At 40.4% G+C, this 17,304-nt stretch overlaps 1 protein-coding gene across 4 annotated transcripts in view; it reads right to left on the bottom strand.

Moving 5' to 3' along the window:
* LOC134349420 (transcription elongation regulator 1-like) overlaps positions 1-17,304 on the bottom strand; it is a 95,210-nt gene that overhangs the window by 23,264 nt on the left and 54,642 nt on the right. For all 4 annotated transcript variants that reach the window (XM_063053697.1, XM_063053694.1, XM_063053695.1 and 1 more), the window contains 4 exons: positions 14,059-14,219; positions 13,384-13,450; positions 12,626-12,761; positions 1,878-1,967 (listed from right to left, as the gene is read on the bottom strand). In XM_063053697.1, the coding sequence (XP_062909767.1) occupies positions 1,878-1,967; positions 12,626-12,761; positions 13,384-13,450; positions 14,059-14,219 (454 nt within the window). The remainder of the gene's footprint in view (positions 1-1,877; positions 1,968-12,625; positions 12,762-13,383; positions 13,451-14,058; positions 14,220-17,304) is intronic.

Here is a 17,304-nt window from a genome sequence, read left to right as displayed (position 1 = left end):
AAGGTTATACAATACCTTTTGCCAAGACATAAAACATACTCAAGGATATTACAGGTGAGGTTCAGAGGTAGAGGCTAAGGAGGCAATTTCAGATATTGGGGAGCTAAAAGTGTGACTAGTTGAAGTGCAGAATGTAGTTTGATGCAATTAAAACAAAAGCAAAGAACTGATGTGTAAGATTAAGTGAAGACCATAATATTTCATCTAAATTTGAAAAACAGATCCTCACGCTTCCCCCATCCAACTTCACCTGCCCACTGAAGAATATTCTATCATAGCGTAGAAGAAAGGTATCAACAAATAAAGCAATGGTAATCATCAAGAGCAATGACAGTAATTCCTATGTCAGCCACATTCCCTTAATCAGAAAAATCTGAATCTGCTTCTGCCTGTTAGATGGTGATTTTAGATGACTACTGTGTGCAAAACATTTTCTTGTCACCCTGGCTCATTTTCCATAATCTTAAAATTGTGTTTTACTAGATCTTGATCAGTCAGCAATGACAGCAGTTCCTTTTTTTCTTTTTCTTTGCCTCCACCTGTCACCTCCCAGTCTCTGTCATTATTTCCAATCTTCCCTCCGCCATCTGCCTATCAAGCCACTCACCTGAATCCATTTATTACTTTTGATCCACTCTTTCCCATCACCTCTATACTGGCTACCTGTCCTTTATCTTTCAGTCTAGATGACAGAAATAGTGACAGTACCGTATCTCTCCACAGATGCTGCCAGACCAGCAGAATTCATTTTCAGTCCTTTTACGAAGTGTTGCTGTCATGATGGAAATAGAATGGGGCTTACCTGTAATTTAGTCTATGATTCTTTTATTATTTATTAGTGTCTTAAATAAGATACAGATTCATTTTTTGATCACATGTACATCAAAAAAAATACGGCGAAATGTGCGATTTATGTTAACAACCAAGCATGTTCTGGGGGCAGCCTGTAAGTATCACAACATATTATGATGCCAACATAGCCTCCCCAAAATATTAAGCAAAACAATAGGCAACAACAAAAGAACAGCAGCATCAAAACAACAGAAAAACAAGCACCTTTCCCCCATTCTACACACACTGAGTCACAGGGCTTTGGAAATTTGGCCACTGACAGTTAGACACCCCAACGGTCTTCAGTATCACCCACAGGAGTCACAGATGACAAGCACTAAACTTCAGGATTCAGTCTCCATTCTTGCCAACTTGGTGACACAGTGTTTAACTGGCCCTCATGCCTCTTGCCCATAAGTCTTGCTGGCCCAACATTCATCAATAAATATCCTTCAAACGCAGAGTGCTGAGCACAGCGGAAGGCTGTATTCTGGCCTGATCTCCGACTCCCCCTCATCTCCGTCCATAAACTCTAACCTGACCCCCTAACTCCCATCTCCAAAACCATCCGTACAAACCTAAAAAAAAAAATCGAATCTAAACTACAACCTCAAAGGAGACAGCAGCTCAGTGCCATCTTGACTGGAAATAGTTTTATTTATATATACATTAAATCAATATTTAAAGTATTTGAATTTTTTTATTAAAGCCATTTCTAATGGTTCTAACTGGCCAACTCTCAAAGACCAAAGATAAGGGAGTAAGCCAAAGAAAATGGTGCCCAACACCTCGATGGTGCTTGGAACCAACTTTGCTACACCTGCTGAAAATCAAATGTGACCTTCCACCAAGATTTTAGAGGAACACTAATACTTGTAAACTGAACCACAGCAAAATCCAGCCTAGACTTTTAAGGAAATATGGCAGAATGCAAGGGGAGAATACATCAACAAAGATTACTAATTCACTGGTATTCTGCCCCAGCATTTTACTACTATTCATTTGCAGATAATCTCCTCTAACCCAATCAGTGTAGTCCTTTTTACCTGTTTTCTCTCCTTGGGATTCAGGAGGAGATATCTTGGATCAAAAACAATCTTGTGAAGTTCCTTTTCCCATGTAGAAAATGCTGAGACCTATAAAGACAGAAAACACAAAGAACAACTAAGCTAAATCCATCCAATTCTGAAGTGTTGCTGATTTGCAAAGAGGTAATTGTTTGTAAACCAGTTCTAAATTCTAATGCATATTCCAATACATTTCTTCTGCCAAACAAAGCCACAATATCAAGGTCCACTCAATGTCCAGGTACAGCTAAAAAAAAAAAGGAGACACCTATTGAAGTAGTAACATGTTCCAACAAAGCAGGTATTCTCCAAGTTTTATTTTATATGAAATGATTTTACTCCATTTAATTGGGTTTTATTATGGCTTATGGTTATGTCAGGGTGAATGCCTGAAAAAAGCAATAGCAATGGCTTTGCTCGCTGTTCCTGTACTACTGCCACAAGTAGTGGTCATGTCTACCTAGATCTAGTGTCAGAGTGGCAATATTAACTTCTATGGTCAAGAATGATGCTCATCTTCAAGGCTCTGTTGAATGCAGCACCAGAGGATTGTTTGAGCTTGGGGACAATACTGTACTGAACAGTCTGGGAAAACAGACTAGGAGTGGATATTGAATTTGTTTCCTTTTCCTTTGATGATCAAACAAGCAAATACATCTTAAGATTGATTGATCCAACCCCACTATTTCACCCTGAAATTACTACAACCACACATCTTTATTAGATATGACAAAAAACAGTGGGATGCTGACTATTTTTCCACTAATTAGCCTTGAAACTCACTAAACAATTAAGAAATCAGTCACGCTCAACTAGTTTCTCATTAAAAGATCCACTACCGGGTGACATTTAAGATGACCACAACAGGAGTTCTGACAAAATGAAAGCCTTGAAGTTTAATCTTTTGATTGCAACCACTATTAATTTAGATTCTATGACATAAGTAAAAAGTTGTTATTTTTTCAGATGTAGATTAGGTGATGTTCAATCATACCATGGAACATTTAAAAATGCAAGATGTTAGGAAAATATGGAGAGGAATTAATAGATTGAATTGAAAAAATGTAGCATCAGGTGCACAACACAAGGGGAAAAAAGAAATATGTTGTGTCTTGCTTTAAGAAAGAAAACAGCATTAAAAAAAATTGGGGATGTACTTGCATGAATGTACAGCTGAACTGGATAACTAGGAAAAAAAGATGATGTTGAACTTTTAAATACTGATGCAACGCACAGACAGGAAAACTTCAGTTAACATCCAAGAATAAGGAGGTCTTTTTTTGTGATTACTGACACAGCTTCATAAAACTATCTTTTTTTATTTACACAGAGGAAAAGTCACAAAGGACACAAACAAATCAATGACATTAGTTGTCTGTACCTCCCTTAATCGCAGGATTCTGCAGTCAGCCCAGCGCATCTGTAGTTGTGAGCTTCCCATGATTCATGACACTTACAAAGACAGGTGTGAGAATAGGGCCCGAAGGATCATTGGGGACCCGAGTCACCCCAACCACAATCTATTCCAGCTGTTACCATCCGGGAAACGGTACCGCAGCAAACAACCAGGACCAACAGGCTCCAGGACAGCTTCTTCCACCGAGCCAGCAGACTGATTAACTCACACTGATTTGAGTGTATTTCTCTGTTACATTGACAGTTCTATTTATTATAAATTACTATGATTGCACATTGTACATTTAGACAGAGACGTAACAAAGATTTTTACTCCTCATGTATGTGAAGGATGTAAGAAATAAAATCAATTCAAACTCTTATTAAGTAGACTACAGGATGAAACTTCAGTTTTAGTTGAGGATGCAGCAACAGTCTGGGCCCTTTGAGAAAGTTGAAAAGTTGGCTGGAGCATAAGCTCTCTTTGCAATCCTATAAGAAGAGGCAAGACAAGGCTTGACTAGGAAACAACTGAGAGACTTGATCCCAATAAATTTGGCTCCCAAATATGACTTGACCCCAAAAAATGGTTACTGGTAATTTAAAAGCAAACTATGGCTTTACCCAAAAATGATTAAATTAGCTTAAAAGCTGTGCAATTGTTGATAAACCACTGCCTTAAAATAGCACGTTTCATCTTTCCTAACACCAACAGATCTTGCAGTTAAAGCATCAGCTAGAAATTCCGGTTCATGGAGGGTAAATTAGAAATTGAAAAGAGTGATTAAGACTCTGCTAAAATAACTTGGAAGGCCAGCCTTCCAATATTCAGGGCTCCTGCTTAATTGCAAGATCACTTGGAATACCTTAGTACTAATCCTAACTTCAGTCATATGGGTGTTGCCATCTCGAATGGGGACAGTGGAGTAGTTTCAACACAAGGCTAAATAATGGTTACATGAAGGCCACTTAACTTCCCAATGTTATGCTGTGTTCCTAGTTCCTACAGTTAAGCAATGTTGTGAGGCAAGAAGTGGATTAAATTGCAGAGCCATAAACAATGAACGGTCTCTAATAACCTATATTAATTACTTTTTAAGAGAGCATTTATTCCCATTGATATGACTTATTTATTGGAGAAGAAGGGAAAGAAAGCAGCAGGGAGGATATTAGTTTAAATTACCTACCTCCCAGGGTCAACCTCTTTCTTCAAATGACACACACCCTCTACTGAGCAGGCAAAGAGCTCAACTCATTAGGGAAATCGCATACTGAGTATGGGGATGAAAACGTCAATATGACATTCTGGATATAGCCTCTGCTCAGCCACTTCTATATGTGCAAAGATTAGTACCATTTCAACACATTTTGACGGAAACTAATTTGAGGCTTATCATCTGATATTAAATCTTGCTGGGGCCGTGGAAATGGACAGGAGGCACACTGTCGTTCAATGCAAAGCCCAAAAGCAAAATATGATCTACTGCATGCCATGTGTCTTCTATTCACCAAAATAACAGTATGTAGTGTCTATCATACAAAAACTCCAGAGAATGGACTGAAATTAAAGGATGAGCACTAGTAGTTCTCCCTGTAGAATTGCAAAACTGTGAGAAAAGTATGCCCGGCTCTGTGGAAGATACGGAACACCTCTCCTCCCCCATTTTGCTGATGACTGTATCCGCAAAGCTTCCTCATCTCATAGATCTTACAAGTTCCTCCTATACAATCACTTTCGCTTCATCCAAATTTTATTCTTCCCCCTCGCCTCTTCCTCCTGTATTTCACAGGATAAATTAGCAAACAATATTACAGTTGACAGAGGCTTTCAATTATGTCTGTTCAATTTCCCATTCTGCTTGTAGCTCTCTGTTCTCTCAGACGTTGTTACCCCTTGTCCTCACCTTCCACTCCAGTCTCTACATTCAGTTGCCCATCATCCATAACTTTTTGTTTATTGTAATGTCATAATCAAACACATCTTCACAGTCTGCAACCCAAACCCTTTCAGAATTTTAATGGTAGGTGTTGTCTCCTTCCATTAAAATCTAGCTTACTTGTTCATTTTAATATCATCCACTCTCCTTCTCATTACATCTTGCAGTGCAAACGAAGACAAAACAGTTGCCCTTTTACCTCTTCACTTCCCAGCCCCCATGGACTCAAAAACTCCTTTGAAATAATGTCTACCAAATTCAGTAAGAATTGATTTGTAGCTCCTGCAATTTAGAAAATGCCATTCTGTTCGTGACATTGAAGGAACCAAAAGCAAGTTGGCCAATCACTCTGTAAGACATCTTCATCAACTAGGATGACTCTGAGCTTCCCGATGCCTAGCTGGATCTCCGTTTTCTGTCTGAAACATTTGCCCTGAAGTTCAACAGCTCTGCCGAAGCTCTTCTCCCTGAACTGCTCAATATTTCCAGCTCCTTCTTTTGGTTCTAATTAAGCTCAACATCATCTCATCTGCCAAATGGAGACATCACAATCTTCAGGACTGAATAATGAATTCAACAAATTAAGATAACTAGCATTTCCAGCTACAAAGAGAACTGGATGGTTACAATGCAAAATTATAGACGAAAGGTTAATCGTTCCACTCTTCACAGATACTCACTGAATATTCCAAGTGCTTTATTTCATATTTTTGCTATCAATTAAGTTTCACATCTCCGAACTGTATCTTACAGGTCCAGCACTCCCTATCCTTCTCTCATCTGTTATCTTTCATCTTGCACTTGAATTGTTTCTATCTTCAGAGCTGCTGCCTGACCCGCTGGATATTTTCCCTTTTAAATTTCAGATTTCCACCATCTTCCATTGTAATTTCCATCATCTGCATTTTGATTTGTGTGGGATTTCTTTGAATTCATGTTCGTTAAGAAAATCAAATGATACAGTGCACCCATTAATATATTTTTTAAAAAGCTGTCAAGCCAATTTGCCAGAGAAACCAGTATCACTGATTTTAAAAAATAATAATCAGCAATTGAGAGGACTGCTCCCAATAGTAGCTGCACATTCTACCAGGCTAGACCAAATTAAGGTACACACATACTGGTTTTGAAAGAATTTGAACTTTTTACAAATCTAGTTGCCTACCACCTTGCCTGCAGGATTTAGGTGTATCCACCCATTTAGCTAAGCTTTGATACCCATCCATCTTAAGTCATTTCACAAGAACTAAATTACCATCAGAATTGCTTCAACAGCCACACAATACTTTTAGACTGTTTCCACCATTTGGATGTTTGCAATGTTCTAGCTCTAATTTGCCTGGCAGTGCATAAAACTGCCAGATTACATCCTGACCTGACCGGAACTGGAATGCGACCTTGGGTAAAAATTCTGGGTGATTCCTAAGGTATGCCTTGTACGAAAACCAAATCAAACAGTTAATTTGCCATCAGAGCTGACAGCTCATAAACCCCAAGGTGAAAGGCAATTTTTGCATAAGTAATACATTCAGTCTTAAAACCATTGACAGCACTTATCTTAGATAGACAAATTGCTGTGAAAGCCCAATTAAACATATAAAATGGAAGGTTCAATTATTGTTAACACAAAAAAGGTGTAAGAAATTCAAACAGCCACAATATGCATCTCAATAAACACATGTGGAATAAACAGCTAGTATCAGTATCAATATCATTAAACTACTTCATTTGTCAGAGAACATTTATCATTTTCCTTTAGGGAAGGAAATCTTCCATTTTCACCAAATCTAAACGAAATAACACTACAGATCTGAAAATGTTGAATCTTGCAGGCCCTCCAAAGTAGCCAAGTTGAGCTAGCTATTCGTTTCAACAGCAAAAAATGGGCACTAAGTATCAGTCATCCCTTTGAAATCCACATCCTAGAAATGAAGACACTAAACAATAATTAAACCCATGTTCAATGAGACTTACTTTAGAGTAAGTGGAATTTAACAGCAGGCAGAAGTAGGTACTGAAATGGAAATCTCTAAATTTGCACTGAGAAATTTTAAATAATCAGAATCCTTTATTATCGCCAAGTATGTGGACACATACAGGGAATTAGATGCCGGTTTCCCTGAGCTCTTGCTGTACAGAATCAAAAAGCAAACAAAACAATAGTGCAAATAACTATATACAATGAACTATATACAATGAGGTATACCTGTGTATGTACAGGTGGACTTGGTTCATAATAGATGAAAATTCAAGTGTTCATAAGACTGATGGCATACAGTAAGAAACTGATGGCATACGGAAATAAGGATGCTCTAATGTTGCCAAAGCTCCCGTAAAATAATTACCCCAAAACTCTAAAAATACTGAGACAATACAAAACAAGGCTCATGAAACAAGCAGCACAGATGTCACTTGGCACCTGATAGCATCTCAAAACATTCAAGAAAAACTTTAAGACCATAAGACATAGGAGCCGAATTAGCCCATTGAGTCCATGGGTCCACTTAGCCACTTCATTATGGCTGATCCATTTTCCCCTCTCAATCCTATTTCCCTGCCTTCGTCCTACAACCTTCCACATCCTGACTAATCAAGAACCTATCAACCTCTGCTTTAAATACACACAATGACCTGGCCTCACAGCCAGCTGTGGCAATGTACTCCACAGATTCACTACCAAATGGCTAAAGAAATTCCTCCTCATCTCTACTCTAAATGGACGGCACTCTACTCTGAGACTATGCCCTCTGGTACTAGACTCTCCTTCCAAAGGAAACATTCTTTACACATCCAGTCTAGCTAGGCTTTCAATATTCCATAAATGTCAATGACATGCCCACTCATTCTAATAAATTCCAGCCTGTACAGACGAGAGCCATCAAACACTCCTCAGACGATAACCTTTTCGTTCCCGGAATAATTCTTGTAAACCTCCTCTGGACCCCCTCCAATGTCAGCACATCCTTTCTTAGATAAGGGGCCCAAAACTGCTCACAATACTCCAAGTGAAGCTTCACTAGTGCTTTACACAGCCTCAACATTACATCCTTGCTTTTATACCCTGGTATGCTTGAAATGAATACTAATACTGCATTTAACAATATTCCCACCACTCACTCCACAAGTTAAACTTTAGGGACTCCTGCATAAGGATTCTCAATTCCCTTTGCAGCTCAGATTTTTGAATTTTCTCCCTGTTCAGAAAATAGTTTATGCTTTTATTCTGTCTAATGAAGTGCGTGACAATACACTTCCCAAAACAGTATTGCATCTGCCACCTCTAGGCCCATCTTCCTACACTAAGTCATTAAGTCCTTCTGCAGCCTCTCTGCTTCCTCAACACTACCTGCCCCTCCCCCTATCTTCATAACATCCACAAACCTGGCCACAAAGTCATCAATTCTGTCATCCAAATTACTGACATTATAACAAAAAGAAGCAGTCACAACATGGACCCTTGCGGAACACTAGTCACCGGTAGCCAACCAGAAAAGGCTCCTTTTATTCACACTTTTTACTTCCCAACAATCAGCCAAAACTCTATCCATGTTAGTATCTGTCCTGTAATACCATGGGCTCTTATTTTGTTAAACAGCCTCATGTGTGGCACCTTGTCAAAGGCCTTCTGAAAAGTCAAAGTATACAACATCCACCGACAACACACATCAAAGTTGCTGGTGAACGCAGCAGGCCAGGCAGCATCTCTAGGAAGAGATGCAGTCGATGTTTCAGGCCGAGACCCTTCGTCAGGACATCCACTGACTCTCCTTTATCTATCCTGCCTGTTATTTCTTCAAAGAATTCCAACAGATTTGTCAAGCAAGATTTTCTCTTAAGGAAACCAGGCAGTACCCTGAGATCTCATCCTTAACAGCTGACTCCAATATCTTCCCAACCACTCAGCCAGGTTAATTGGCCTCTAATATCCTTTCTTCTGCTTCCCTCCCTTCTTGAAAAATGGAGTAACATTTGCAAATTTTCCAGTCCTCCAGAACTATACCAGAATCTAGTGATTTGTTAAAGATCATTATCATGCCTCCACAATCTCATCAGCTTCCTCTGGGGTGTAGTTCATCCGGTCCAGATGACTTAACTATATTCAGACCTTTCAGCTTCCCTAGCACCTTATCCCTAGTAATTGCAACTGCACTCACTTCTGCCCCAACACTCTTGAACTTCCTGCATACCGCTAGTGTCTTCCACAGTGAGGACTGATTCAAACTACTTACTCAGTTTGCTCACTGTTTCCTTGTACTGCATTCCTACCTCTCCAACATTGTTTTGCAGTGTTCAATATCTATTCTCACCTTTTTAACTCCATATATCTGAAAAAAAAACTTGGTATCCTATTTGATATTATTGACTAGCTTACCTTCATATTTCACCTTTTCTCTCCTTACGGCTTTTATTGTTACCTTCTGTTGATTTTTAAAAAGCTTCCCAATCCTCCAACTTCCCACTATTTTCTGCTCTATTGTATGCCCTCTCTTTTGCCTTTATGTTTATTTGACTTCCCTTGTCAGCCACAGTTATGTCATCCTGCTTTTAGAGTATTTTCTTAGGATGTATCTATCGTGCACCTACTGAATTAGAAACATAGAAAACCTACAGCACAATACAGGCCCTTTACCCCACAAAGCTGTGCCGAACATGTCCTTACCTTAGAAATTACTTAGGGTTACCCATAGCCCTCTGTTTTTCTCAGCTCCATGTACCTATCCAGAAGTCTCTTAAAAGACCCTATCGTATCCGCCTCCAACATCGTTGCTGGCAGCACATTCCACGCACTCACCACTCTCCGCGTAAAAAAACTTACCCCTGACATCTCCTCTGTACCTACTTCCAAGCACCTTAAAACTGTGCCCTTTCGTGCTAGCCACTTCAGCCCTGAGAAAAAGCCTCTGACTATCCACACGATCAATGCCTCTCACCATCTTATACACCTCTATCAGGTCACCCCTTATCCTCTGTTGCTTCAAGGGAAAAAGGTAGAGTTCACTCAACCTATTCTCATAAAGCATGCTCCCCAATCCAGGCAACATCCTTGTAAATCTCTTCTGCGCCCTTTCTATGGCTTCCACATCCTTTCTGTAGTGAGGCGATCAGAAATTCCAGCCATTGCTGTTCTGTTGTCATTCCTGCTTGTGCCCCTTTCCAATCAACCGTGGACAGCTCCTCTGTCATGTCTCTATATTTCCCTTTACACTACTGAAATACTGATATATCGGACTTTAGTTTCTCCCTCTTAAACTGCAAGGTGAATACTATCATATTATAATTGAATCCTAAAGTTTTCTTTAACTTAAGCTCCCTAAACAAATTCACTTCATTACACAACATCCAATCCAGAATTGTTTTGCGCCTAGTGGAATCAACCACAAGCTGCTCTAAAAAAGGTATCTTGTAGGCATTCTACAAAATCTCTTTCTTGGGATCCAGCCCCAATCTGATTTTCCCAATCTACCTGCATACTGAAATCCCCCCTGACTGTCACATTACCTTCCCAGCCCCAATCTGATTTTCCCAATCTACCTGCCTATTGAAATCCCCCGTGATTGTCACATTGCCCTTTCTACCTCCCGTTGTAATTTGTATCCCACATCCTGGCTGTTGCTCGGAGCCCTGTATGTAACTCCCACCAGGGTCTTTTTCATCCTCGCAGTTTCTTAACTCTACCCACAACAATTATACATTTTCCAATCCTATGTCACCTCTTTCTATGGAGTTGATTTAATTTTTTACCACCAATCAGCCTACCTGCCTATCCTTTCCATACAATTGTATCCTTGGATGTTAAGCTCCCAACTATAATCTTCTTTCAACCATGACTCCGTGATGCCTGCAACATCATACGTGCCAATCTCTAACTGTGCAACAAGATTAATCTACATTATTGGATATACTGCGAGCATTCAAATATAACACCTTCAGTCCTGTATTTGTCACCTTTTAATTTTTGTCCCCATGTTATACTTCAATACCTGTCCTTCCTAACAGTCTCCCTACACACTGCATCTGCTTGCACACTCCTATCACTGCAGTTCCCATCTCCTTACTAAATTAGTTTAAACTGTCCCCAACAACTCTAGCAAACCTGCCTGCAAGGATATTGGTCCCCCACAGGTTCAGGTGTAATCCATTCCTCTTGTACAGGTCATTCCTTCCGAAGAAGAGATTCAATGACACAGAAATCTGGAACTCTGCCCCTTGCATGAGCTCCTCTGTTAAATTATCGCATTCTTATCCTCATTGGTGTGTCGCACAGGCAGCAATCCAGAGAATATAATAATGGAAGTCCCGCTTTTCAGCTTTCTGCCCAACTCTCTAAATTCTTTCAGGAACTCCTCCCTTTTCCTACCCATGTTATTGATGCCAAAATACACCAAGACTTCTGGCTGCTCACCTTTAGAATGCCGTAGACTCCATCGAGATGTCATGACCCTGGCACCTGGGAAGCAATACACCACAGAATCTCATGTCTACTCCTGGAATCCCCATCACTACTGCAATCCTCTTCTCTCCCCTTCCCTTCTGAGCCACAGCAGCACCAGTGCCAGAGACCTGGTCGCTGTGACTCCCTCTTCCTAGGTTGTCATCTTCAACAGTATCCAAAGTGATAAACTTATTACTGAGGGAAACAGCCATAGGGGTTCTCTGCACTAGCTACCCATTTCCTGACAGTCACCCAGGTACCTGCTACCTGCAACTTAGGGGTGACTACCTCATTGTAGCTGTTATCTATTATCTCTTCAGTTTGATGTACAAGCCAAAGGTCACTGACCTGCAGCGCCAGTTCCTTAACAGATTCTTTGAGGAGCTGCGGCTGGGTGCACCTGGCGCACGTGGTTATCCCAGAGGCTGCAGCTCTCCCAGAATTCCCACATCTTACACAAAGGACACAGCACAGACCCTGGAGTTGCACTGTACTCACTGCACTAACAAAGAAGAATGAAGAAGAAAGTTATCAGAAACTTGTCTCACTCAAGCCTGTTGGGCTAAAGCCTCACCACTCCAACACTGGTACACTCAACAATGGCTGCTCCCTTTGTCCCTACCTTAGTTTTTATTTGTCCTTGTTAATGATTGGGCCGCTAGAAAAACATGAAAGCCTGCAAAGACTACTTTTTTTTTTAAATCGCTTGCCCCTACCTGTGTGAAGTCTCCTCTGTCAATACAATTAGGCCAGAAGAAAAATCCTGAAGACTCGCAAACGTTACTTTTTAAATCACTTGCCCCTACCTTTGTGGAGCCTCCTCTGATGATTTGGTTTGGCCGCCAGAAAAACAAACTGAATTCATTACTGGCTAGCAATCAAAGGGGAAGTCAACCCTAAACTTAGTACTCCTTATTTGCAAAAGCTTGAGACAAAAATAGAGAATCCACATAGGTCCTTACCCCTCTCTCAAGCAGCATATCCCTGAACTGTTTCATGCGAGTCTCCAGTGGAACTATGGCCCTCTCCCGTGCTGCTTTGATCTCAGCTTCCATTGCTGCCTCCTTCTCAGACTCTGGATCTTTCAGGTCATCCTTCCTATAATATAATTTAAATTTTAAAAAGTGACTTTACAAAAGCAAAAGCAATTGTTGTACATCAAAGGATTTAAAATATTGGAAAGGAACAAAACCAGGGAAGGTTGAAGTATACTTATTTTAGTGAGGTCCTGGAGGAAAGGTGATACTGTTGTACTTCTTTGAATTAGCAATTTCAAAATCAGCCAAGTGTTGCAAATTTTTTCCAGAAATCCCAACAAAAGAGTCAAACTCTTGAAAGAAGAACAGGCCATTTTCAATTGAAGCAAGGATAGATTTCATCACTTGGTTCTGTGAATCTTAGGAATTCTCACCTTGGATTGCTATGAAGGCTATATTAATGATTGCACATTATGAATGATTACATTCATAGTAGAGGAATAAATTTCAGAGTATCAAGAGGAATCAGGGACATGGGATAAGATCAACCATGATTTTGTTGAATGGCAGAGCATGCTTGATAAGCCAAAAGGTCAATCCCTACTATGAATGGTTTTCTTTGAATAAATGTTTAGTTGTAAGCAAATACATTAAAGCAGCAAACTAAATACACAATAGTCTCACACGAATTGAGGAACAGTAAATATTTTAAGAGTGTAGCCTATTTTTCAATTTTCCCTTACTTTCGCTTCTTTGCTTTAATCGGTTCATCATCATATTCATCCTCCAGGGGTTCAGATTCATCTCTCACTAAATAAAAAAAGACAATTTTTAAATATGAACTAATCTACCCTTTCCAATTGACACAACCATTTTATTTGTTGAACATTCAAATATTTCCTTGGGTAACTAACTCATGTTAAACTTGAAGTAAATACCACTGCTCGGAGAAACCGCTGCAAATTCGATTCTTTACATGAATGAAGATATTAAAAAGCAAACCCAACTCCAAATGCGAAAGGTAAAAATAAATCAACTTAACAGTCATTAAAAGTCGTGCTTTTTTAAGATATTTAAAATGCAATAATCATTTCAAATAAAAATTTTGAACCAATCATGTCAGGTGCAACTTTCAGGAGTCAGGAGTAACTATTCAATAAAACCCAGATCACAATTCACAGAAAACAGTAACCATGTTCTATATAGGACATCCTCTCCACTACACTACCTCCTTTTAGAATAGTTGGATTTGATTAAAAAACACATCTTAAGTTATCCAAGTTCTTGCAATAATAACACTATGACCTTGAGGAACATTGACATTGCTAGTCTAATCATCAAGACTTGGAGATATGGACTGGTGTTACATGAGAAATAATGCTACAGTAATGCTTAAATCAATAACTAGGATCTCTCACCAAGTTTCTTCTCATTGTCAGAACATTTTTTGTGAGGAGGTTCCTGGATAATTTTGTCAACGTCAGCTCTTCCAACCAGTTCATCTGGCCTATCCCACATTGACAAGCGGGTTGTTGGGTTATAATAAAATACTCGCTCATCACCAGTCCACACAACACACCTAAAATGAAAATATTTCATTAAGTTGAGCATCACTCCTGTCCACCTTTGGTGAGATCAACTTTCTCTTGTTTAAACAGAAGAACTGGGACAAAGACCAAAATGACAAGAAATCAAAAATTGTAAACTAATTGAAGGAACAGGGAGAAGAGAGAGAGGAAAAAGCTGTGGTTGAAGTGGACAAAAGAGTAAAGTAGTTCCAAAGTTTTGAAATCCTTGGAAACAAAGATGGAACTCAAGATATGGCAAAGATTATTGACACAGACTGAAGCGGCAAAGTAGAATGCCTTGGATCAATTGTTTAACGTGCAGTTGAAGATGAGCAGTGACAAGAATAAAGAAAGGCAAAGTAGAATGCATTAAGAAACCAAAACCTGAAGAGGAGAGGAGATTGCATTAGCAAGACTAATTTCAACAGAACTCCTACAGGTGGATTGTGGGGTGGGTGGGTGGAAGTAGAATTATTAAAAAATACTATAATTCCAACAGCATGTCATATTTGCAAATTTAGCACCATCTACTGGAAGAACAGCCCTATACCTTGAAAATCTTTGAGCTCTGAATTTAACAGTGGATTGCAATGTGACGTTGTTGCACCTCCCCCCCAATATCATGTTAATAACACAAAATAAAAAATAAAATTAAGTTGTCAGTCTTCCCTCCCATTTTCCCTGATCCAAAGCGGTGGGGGGGGGGAGAAGAGAAAGAGAGACACAAAATCTGGTATTCAACTATGTTTTATCTGCTTTAAATTTTGAAAAATGTAACATGAGGTTACAGTGGAACATTGATAGGATGCAAAAACTGGGCTAAGTGGCAGATGGAGTTCAACCCAGATAAGTATGAGGTAGTTCATTTTGGGAGGTCAAATATGATGGCAGAATACAGCAATAACAGCAAGACTCTTGGTAGTATGGAGGATCAGAGGGATCTTCAGGTCCGAGTTCATAGGACACTCAAAGCTGCTACGCAGGTTGACTCTGTGGTTAAGAAGGCATAGTGTGCATTGGACTTTTATCAATCGTGGGATTGAGTTTAAGAGCCAAGAGGTAACGTTGCACCTATATAGGACCCTAGTCAGACCCTACTTGGAGTACTGTGCTCAATTCTGGTCGCCTCACTACAGGAAGGACGTGGAAAACATAGAAAGGGTGCAGAGTAGATTTACAAGGATGTTGCCTGGATTGGGGAGCATGCCTTATGAGAATAGGTTGAGTGAACTCGGCCTTTTCTCCTTGGTGCGATGGAGGATGAGAGGTGACCTGATAGAGGTGCACAAGATAATGAGAGGCATTGATCGTGTGGATAGTCAGAGGTACAGAGCAGAAGTCAGCGGTAAGTTAGTTAGTTTTTTTTTAAAATGCAGAGTGGTGAGTGCATGGAATGGGCTGCCGGCGGCAGTGGTAAAGGTGGAAACGATAGGGTCTTTTATGAGACTCCTAGATGGACCTGCGATTAGACTCATACTGGAGCATCCGCGATGCTGAGAAAGTCGTGAATAGCACGTTCAGTGAGTTGGCCACACCGCAGAAAAGGATTGGGTGGCCACTAAACAGCGTAGCAGTAGGCAGGTAGTGCAGGAGTCCCCTGAGGTCATCTCCCTCCTAAACAGATATACTGCTTTGGATACTGTTGGGGGGAGATGTCTCATCAGGGGAAGGCAGCAGCAGCTGAGTTCATGGCACCATGGGTGGCTCTGCGGAACAGGAGGGAAGGAAAAGGAGTAGGAGAACTACAGTGATAGGGGATTCGACTGTAAGGGGAATAGATAGGCGTTTCTGCGGCCGCAAACAAGACTCCAGGAGGGTATGCTGCCTCCCTGGTGCAAGGGTCAAGGATGTCTCTGAGCGGCTAAAGGACACTCTGAAGTGGGAGGGTGAACAGCCAGTGGTCGTGGTGCACATTGGTACCAACAATATAGGTAAAAAATGGGATGAGGTCCTACAAGGTGAATTTAGGGAGATAGGAGATAAACTAAAAAGTAGGACCACAAAGGTAATAATCTCTGGATGACTACCAGTGCCACGTGCTAGTCAGAGTAGAAATAGGAGGATATATCAGATGAATACGTGGCTTGAAGAATGGTGCAAGGGGGAGGGATTCAAATTTCTGGGGCATTGGAACCAGTTCTGGAGGAAGTGGGACCAGTACAAACAGCACAGTCTGCACCTGGGCTGGACTGGAACCAATGTCCTAGGGGGAGCATTTGCTACTGTTGTTCAGGAGGATTTAAACTAATGTGGCAGGGGGATGGGAACAAGTGCAGAGAGACAGAGGGGTGTAAAATGAGGGTAGAAGCAAAAAGTAGTAAGGTGAAAAGTAAAAGTGGCAGGCTGGCAAATCCAGGGCAAAAATCAAAAAGGACCACTTTTCAACTTAATTGTATAAGGGTTAAGAGTGTTGTAAAAGCAAGCCTGAAGGCTTTGTGTGTCAATGCAAGGAGCATTCGTAACAAGGTGGATGAATTGAATGTGCAGATAGTTATTAATGAATATGATATAGTTGGGATCACAGAGACATGGCTCCAGGGTGACCAAGGATGGGAGCTCAACATTCAGGGATATTCAATATTCAGGAGGGATAGACATGAAAGAAAAGAAGGTGGGGTGGCATTGCTGGTTAGAGAGGAGATTAATGCCTTAGAAAAGAAAGGACATGAACCGTGAGGATGTGGAATCGATATGGGTAGAGCTGCATAATACTAAGGGGCAGAAAACGCTGATGGGAGTTGTGTACAGGCCACCTAACAGTAGTAGTGAGGTTGGAGATGGCATTAAACAGGAAATTAGAAATGCATGCAATAAAGGAACAGCAGTTATAATGAGTGACTTCAATCTACATATAGATTAGGTGAACCAAATTGGTAAGGGTGCTGAGGAAGAGGATTTCTTGGAATGTATGCGGGATGGTTTTCTGAACCAACATGTCGAGGAACCAACTAGAGAGCAGGCCATTCTAGACTGGGTATTGAGCAATGAGGAAGGGTTAGTTAGCAATCTTGTCATGCAAGGCCCCTTGGGTAAGAGTGATCATAATTTGGTGGAATTCTTCATTAAGATGGAGAGTGACATAGTTAATTCAGAAAC

The sequence above is a fragment of the Mobula hypostoma genome, chromosome 7 (genome assembly GCF_963921235.1).
Source record: "Mobula hypostoma chromosome 7, sMobHyp1.1, whole genome shotgun sequence".
NCBI classification, from domain to species: Eukaryota; Metazoa; Chordata; class Chondrichthyes; order Myliobatiformes; family Myliobatidae; genus Mobula; species Mobula hypostoma.
This window is presented reverse-complemented; position numbering and strand designations above follow the sequence as displayed.